The 6,345-nt window shown below is 38.6% G+C and overlaps 1 protein-coding gene across 1 annotated transcript; it reads left to right on the top strand.

Annotated features, from left to right (window-relative positions):
* The first annotated feature begins 877 nt into the window (after positions 1–877).
* rcan1b (regulator of calcineurin 1b) lies at positions 878–5,742 on the top strand. The gene is made up of 5 exons (XM_015010216.2): positions 878–1,026; positions 1,142–1,294; positions 2,536–2,709; positions 2,964–3,123; positions 4,140–5,742. Exons 2-5 carry the CDS (start codon positions 1,157–1,159, stop codon positions 4,322–4,324), a joined length of 657 nt encoding a protein of 218 aa, XP_014865702.1. The 5' UTR covers positions 878–1,026; positions 1,142–1,156; the 3' UTR covers positions 4,325–5,742.
* The last annotated feature ends 603 nt before the right edge of the window (positions 5,743–6,345 follow it).

Below are 6,345 nucleotides of genomic sequence, written 5' to 3' on the forward strand. Positions count from 1 at the left end.
CAATGACTGTGTGATTCTGTGTTGTCAATATTGACCTAAATCCCTGAAATTATTTTATGACACCTAAGTCTACGAGGGAAAGAAGCTGTCCTGAAAGCAAAGTGGGGTTCCAACCAGAAACTAGCATTGTCTACATTACATTTTCCTGGGTCTGAATGTGTTCTTCCTGACATGAAACAGATCATGTACAATATTTTGTTATTCTTTCATCTTTAAAGATGATTGAAAAGAAATCTTCATAAGTCACACATGGAAATTGTTTTTGAATTCGGATGGATTGTGTAGGACAGTGTAATGTGGCCATTGTGCATAGAAAAATAAAAAGGAGGAGTAAATGTCCACCAACAACCTCAGAAAATTTTAGAATAATCCCAGACATGTAAAAAAAAAAAAACTTGGACATTTCTGAGCTCCAAAAGTTGAAAATATGCTAGGGGGGGAAAAAAAATCAAAACTTTCTCAGGTTTTGAAAAAAAAAATGGACTTTTCAAGTTCTAAAAAAATTCTGAGATTAACCTCAAAGTGTCTGAGGATTTTTATTTTATTCATTTATTTATTTATCTTGGTGGAAATTTACTCATTTTTGTCGATCAACAATAGAAATAATTGTAGACAGATATTTTTCATGCCTTCCTAAATAAAGAAATTCTGACTTCAATCTAAGAATTCTGTTAATTTTGAGAATAATCTGAAGAAAAAGTCAAGATTCTGAGATTAAAGTCAAATTTTAAAAAAAAAACTGAGTTCCCCATTCCCCCCTTTTTTCAGTGGCGTCTTAATAATAATCCGTTTACTGTGATGAAAAATGCCATAGAGCTTCAGCAATATTTTTGTGGCGCTGTTCTGCTCCAGGACTCTAGAGGGCGATAGCTTACTGTGTGTGTGAAGCGCCTGGGAGAAAATGCAGACACGTCATGTCCTTTATCCTGTGAGCAGCTGTCATGTCAGCAGATTCAGTATTTCTGTGTCTCCAGATATAATTCAGAGTTCATTTTGGCCTAGCAGCTCTGATTCAGCCTGACGCAGGTTAGTGCGGAGTCATTAGGCTAACAGGAGCTAACTCAACCGTCTGCTAGCTCAGATCAGCTTCACTCTGCGAGGACACTCTGTTAGCTCACCGTGATGTTGTGTCTGTGTGTAGGAGGAGAGCCTGGCGATGGAGCTGCAGCAGGCTGTGAACGGAGCCGAGGAGGAAGAAGAGGAGGTGGCTGTAGATGTTCAGGTCACTGATTTACTGAACGCCCTGATCGCCTGGAAGGTCCCGGATGATCTGTTCACCGTCAGCAGTCTGAAGGTAACAAGTGGCTGAAATCTTATCGGGTTTTCCTTCCATGATCAAACTATGCAGCATACACCGAAGTGGAAGGAAACGATGCATGGCTTTAGGGCGTTTTTGCCACTTATAAAGTAGAAAATAAATTCCACCTGCTTGTAATTTAATTTCATATTGAGCTCAGATGTTTGTTAGAGCTGCAGAGATCTGAATCGTCCTTATTCGCCAAGATTGTGTGCAAACAAGGAACGCTTTCAACGTACAGGTATTGTACAGTATAAACTTTAGAGGAAGTAAAAGGATTAAAGGATCTGTTTGTGTGTGTTGTACAGCCACTTCACTTTTATTTAAATAAAAACTCAAAATAATAAAGGCGGTGGTAGCCTAATCTGCTTATTTTGTTTCAGATCAGAGTATCTGACTGCCCAGGTTGTAAGATGTGCAGCTTAAAAAAAAGAAACTTTTATTGTTTTTGAAACCACTGCTGGTTAGAGTTGACCTGAAGGTAAAAGTCTGTGTCCAGGATGTGTGGAGTCTGCAGAGATGACTCCACATCTCTGCAGATGTGGAGTGTCTTTGCAGAAAGTGTCTAATCATTAGAACCAAATTATTTAATTCTGTATTTTATTCAATAAAATTGAATAAAATAAATAAAATACAGAGGTCTGCAACATTTACAATCCTAAGAGCCATAGTTGCTTCCCATCCAGCTAAATAACTTTAGAGCCGCAAATGTTACCTGACTTACCTTTTCTTTAAAGGGTGACTTAAATTTTTGACAAATGTCTACTTAAGGATTTTTTTTTTCTTGATTGCTGTTTTATTTTTTTATATATATATTTAGATTTTATAATAAAGATGAACATAAAACCTTAGCAGAAAAGAAGGTGGATATGTTTCCTTCTGTGGGATGTTGAAATTTATGGACAATTAAAAAATGCTATATAGTTTCCAACTTAATGTCAAAAAGATCTAAAACAATATCACTGGCATTTTTAGTGTCATTCTGTTGTGGGAAATTTATTTATGACATAAAAAAACTTTGTATTAAATTTACATTTAAAACACTAGTTGATTCCTTATCATTTTAAGCTAGAGTTATTAATACCAAGGATTCATGGAATCTCTCTATTAATGTATTGGTCAGTAACATGGCAGAAGAGTTGAGGGTGAAATAATTGAAAGGATTTGAGGATAAGCTACAGAAGCTTGTCTGTTCATTCTTATTTCATTGTCCTCCCTGTTATATATATATTTTCCAGGCCAGCTTTGAGTCCCTGTTCCGTTCATTTGACCCAGAAGTTCAGTTCCAGTATTTCCGGTCGTTTCGACGGGTCAGGATCAGCTTCAGAGACGCTCTGGCAGCAGCTGAGGCGAGGCTCAGGCTGCACAAGACGGACTTCAACGGGAAAGAGATGAGACTGTACTTTCCTCAGGTAATGCTTGTGTTCCAGGCTGGAAGGACTTCCACATTTCTGAACAGTTTGCTGAATAAAAAGAGAATGTGTTTAAGAAATTATCTAGACAGCAACTTTTAGCAGTATTTTAGAGAATTGTAGGCTTCTGGTAATCTGTTTAACCTTTTTAACTTTCAATAATGTTTGATATTTGAAATATATTGATCTGTGAAACTAAAAGCTGTTGATCAGGCTGGTTTGTTCACCTGTTTTTTCGTTTTTATTTGCTATAGTCTGTCCACATTGGGAGTCCTCGTCTGGAGCCTCCAAAGCCAGAGAAGCAGTTCCTTATCTCCCCTCCTGCCTCCCCTCCGGTCGGCTGGGAACAGTCTCAGGATGCCACTCCAGTCATCAACTACGACCTGCTGTGTGCCATCTCCAAACTTGGACCAGGTACAGAACTCAGCTTCCCCTTCAATTTTAATGAAGGACCTGAACTGGGACACCTAACACTACTAGCAGTAGTCACAAGCATCAGCCTATCCATTTGAAAAGAACTGTCTTTTTAAATCTTCATCTCATAAGCTGGACACTGTGTCACTCCTGGATCCTGGGAACCAGTAGGTTTCTCTGGGAAATCTTGTCAACCCCAGTGGGAGAGGCACCAGGCAGTCCACCATTTAAAAAATGTTAAAAGCTGACAGGAAATTTGAAAATATGACCAGGAATGTATGTTAGTGGGAAAAAAAATACTGACTTGATTTAAACATCAACTATAAAAATACAATTAAAATAAATATCAATCTTATGCACTTCAATTAAATCCTAACTGAGTTATCAAGCTATCTTAAAACAAGCTATGTAATGCTGGTCACATTTAAAATAAAATGAATTAAAAGAAATACTAACCAAGATGGACAATAATGAGTATTGGAATGCTTAACTAAATATTCCTAGGGTACAAAATCCAAGTATTTGTTATTAAATCGTTTTGTATTTTCCTAAACCCCAACATTTTTAGTAATGTTCCTGGTTGTGATTGGTTTTTAATTGTCAAATTGAATTTGCAAAGAAAATTCAGACTGACTAAAAAACACTGAGACTTTGTAAAAAGAAAATGTCCAGCGTTTGTCCATGGTTTATCTGTGGCTTGTTGCTTCATTCACAGGTGGCTACAGAGTTCAGATAATTAAAATAAAAAAAGACACCTGACCTCAGACGTCCGTTGCTCTTTCTGCAATTTCACTAAAGATGCTCTTTAGATATCTTTTCGATTGCTGTTATTGGTGTATGTTAAATAATATTTGAAATAAATAAACAAACAAACCTTAGCCTGGTGGTGGGCAAGCAAAGCCTGGCAGCCTACCAGGCTTGTAGCACACTGTGACAAACCCTGCGTTGTGTTTCCACATATTTATTATGTTATTGTTGCTAACCTGTGCTCCTTTTCTGTGCTACCTCCCCTGCAGGAGAGAAGTATGAGCTTCACACGGCCACGCCCACTACCCCCAGTGTGGTCGTCCATGTGTGTGAGGATGAGCATGCTGACAGTTCGGCGGCTCCCGACAGTGACCAGGAGGACAAGCCCTGTCCCCCCCGGCCGAAGATCATCCAGACTCGCCGCCCCGACTACACCCCCCGGGTGGAGCAGTGAACAGTGACCACAGCAGAGTGCAAAGTTTTATCATGAAGTCATTGGTCAAGAGCTGACCACGCTCTCACAAAGATTCTTCGACGGTTTGGGGGATTTAAGAGTGCCCTCTAGGGAGCGAAGGTATCCTGGCGAGGGGCGTGTCTTCTAAGATGGAGACAGAAAACTAGCTGCTGATTGGACTCTTGTCCAATGGGAACTACATTATGAGAGTTTCCTGTTAGAACCAATTGTGCTTAGCCATCAGGTGATATTTAGTGTTTGGGTTTGAGGGCTGAAGGAAATGTTACCGTTGCATCATTGTAAAATCTCCCTCACTTTGTCCTCATCCAGCTTGCCTGATTCTCCACTTTGGTGAAATCCAGTGTTAAATCAGGTCCAGCCTAAATCATCCATTCACTTTATTCTATAGTTGCTTTAATTTCCAATATGAACAAAGTGTTGGTCAGGTGACTGGAACTGACGGAGCGAATTCTTGCTGCTGATGAACTCTTTTGTTCTGCTTTGCCAGATGACTTTGCTACTGTTTCATCTGAAGACTGAGCTTCACATATCTGCTCTGCTGAACCAAGCAGGCACCCATACTTCCTGTGGCAGCATTTCCTTGTGCAACAGAAAGCCAAGCGGGGGTGGCCTCTTTCCAGATGGATGTATTTAGTGTTGGTAGGCTGGAAAATTCAGGCTCCAGAAAGCTTGTTTTGTTTCTGCTGGGATTTTGTGTGAGATCATTGTGTGAATGTTTCCTGCAGCGTCACAACATGGTAAAGTATTCGCACCTTCTGATCTTTCAGTTTCACTTTTAGTAAAAATAAAAACAGAGGAGGGAGAACAAAGTATGTTGTAGTTTGTTTTGAAATTTTTTTTTCTTTATCATTATTATTATTATTATTATTATTATTATTATTACTACTACTGTGGTTGGACCTGGACAGAATGTGGAGAAGCTTAGGGGGGTGTGAATACTTTTTTTGACTGTGTTTCCTGCTCTAACTGTTGACATGTAACATGTAACTGAAAACACACGTTTGCACAGATGTAATTTTAGTCAGGGTGTGCAGACCCGATGTACCCGTCTTGTCTTGAGCATTGCTTTATGAATGGCCATAACCACCAGGTTGTCTAATAGCTTCTCAAAATATGTTTGTTAATGACAGAGATCACACTGTAGGGAATGTTATTTTCTTTGTTTAAAAAGTGATAGTGATTACTGCCTATATAAATGCTGATCACTTGACACAGTTGACAATGTTATATATGTGCAAGTTACAGGGGCTCTGGATTAGCAGCACTGTGAGAAAACATGTCTACATGTGAACCCTGCACAAGGCTCTGTGTCTCTTTTTTGTTTTAGTCCTGGTACATTTATATTGATAAATATAACTTACTGTTTGTGGAACAACAATAAATAGAAGTTTGAGAAACTTCTTCTTGTATTATCTCAGCATTTGGTGATTATAGGCATATATATGATTATTTTTATACAAATCTGCTGGATCCAAACAGACAGCTGTTTTTTTTACATCTTTCTTACAACTAGCTGTTTTTAAAGCCTGACTGGTAGAAACATCAGCTTTTTATCATGTTTTCTATTTACACTTTGGAAAATGAATCAAAACTAGAAACCTGAATATGGAAAAACTGGACTTCATTCCAGGGTGGAAGCCTGGAATGATTGTGTGCAAAGTGCAAGTAAATGTACTTGGTCAGACTTCTCTAATTTGCCCTGTTGATACTTGACTTCAACAATTCCTGACTGATTTTTCCATGATTGGGTTTAAGATGGGAGCAAGTGTTCAGTTGGGATCCAAATTTGAATGTTTTCATCATTTGTCCAGTGAGCCAGTGCTCAATCACACTAGAAAACAAGCAGGTTATTTCCAGGTTACTTCTTTATAAGAGGCAACCTCATTAATGTTTTGATCTCTACATTATCCATACGGTCACTGAAAGGTGCTGAAGGTTTTTCCTTAACAGGGTAAAGACAACAAATGAGCTTTGTCCTTCTGAGATTTAACTAAAAGGCG

This window comes from Poecilia mexicana, unplaced genomic scaffold (genome assembly GCF_051168715.1).
Source record: "Poecilia mexicana isolate PSO_F unplaced genomic scaffold, ASM5116871v1 scaffold_2, whole genome shotgun sequence".
Lineage (NCBI taxonomy): Eukaryota > Metazoa > Chordata > Actinopteri > Cyprinodontiformes > Poeciliidae > Poecilia > Poecilia mexicana.

Bases quoted from the DNA above. Each gene is read 5' to 3' on its own strand.
- rcan1b (XM_015010216.2), top strand. From the start codon at position 1,157: ATGGAGCTGCAGCAGGCTGTGAACGGAGCCGAGGAGGAAGAAGAGGAG. The intron at 1,295-2,535 runs GTAACAAGTGGC...TATATTTTCCAG, and splicing joins TCACCGTCAGCAGTCTGAAG to GCCAGCTTTGAGTCCCTGTT. The intron at 3,124-4,139 runs GTACAGAACTCA...CCTCCCCTGCAG, and splicing joins CATCTCCAAACTTGGACCAG to GAGAGAAGTATGAGCTTCAC.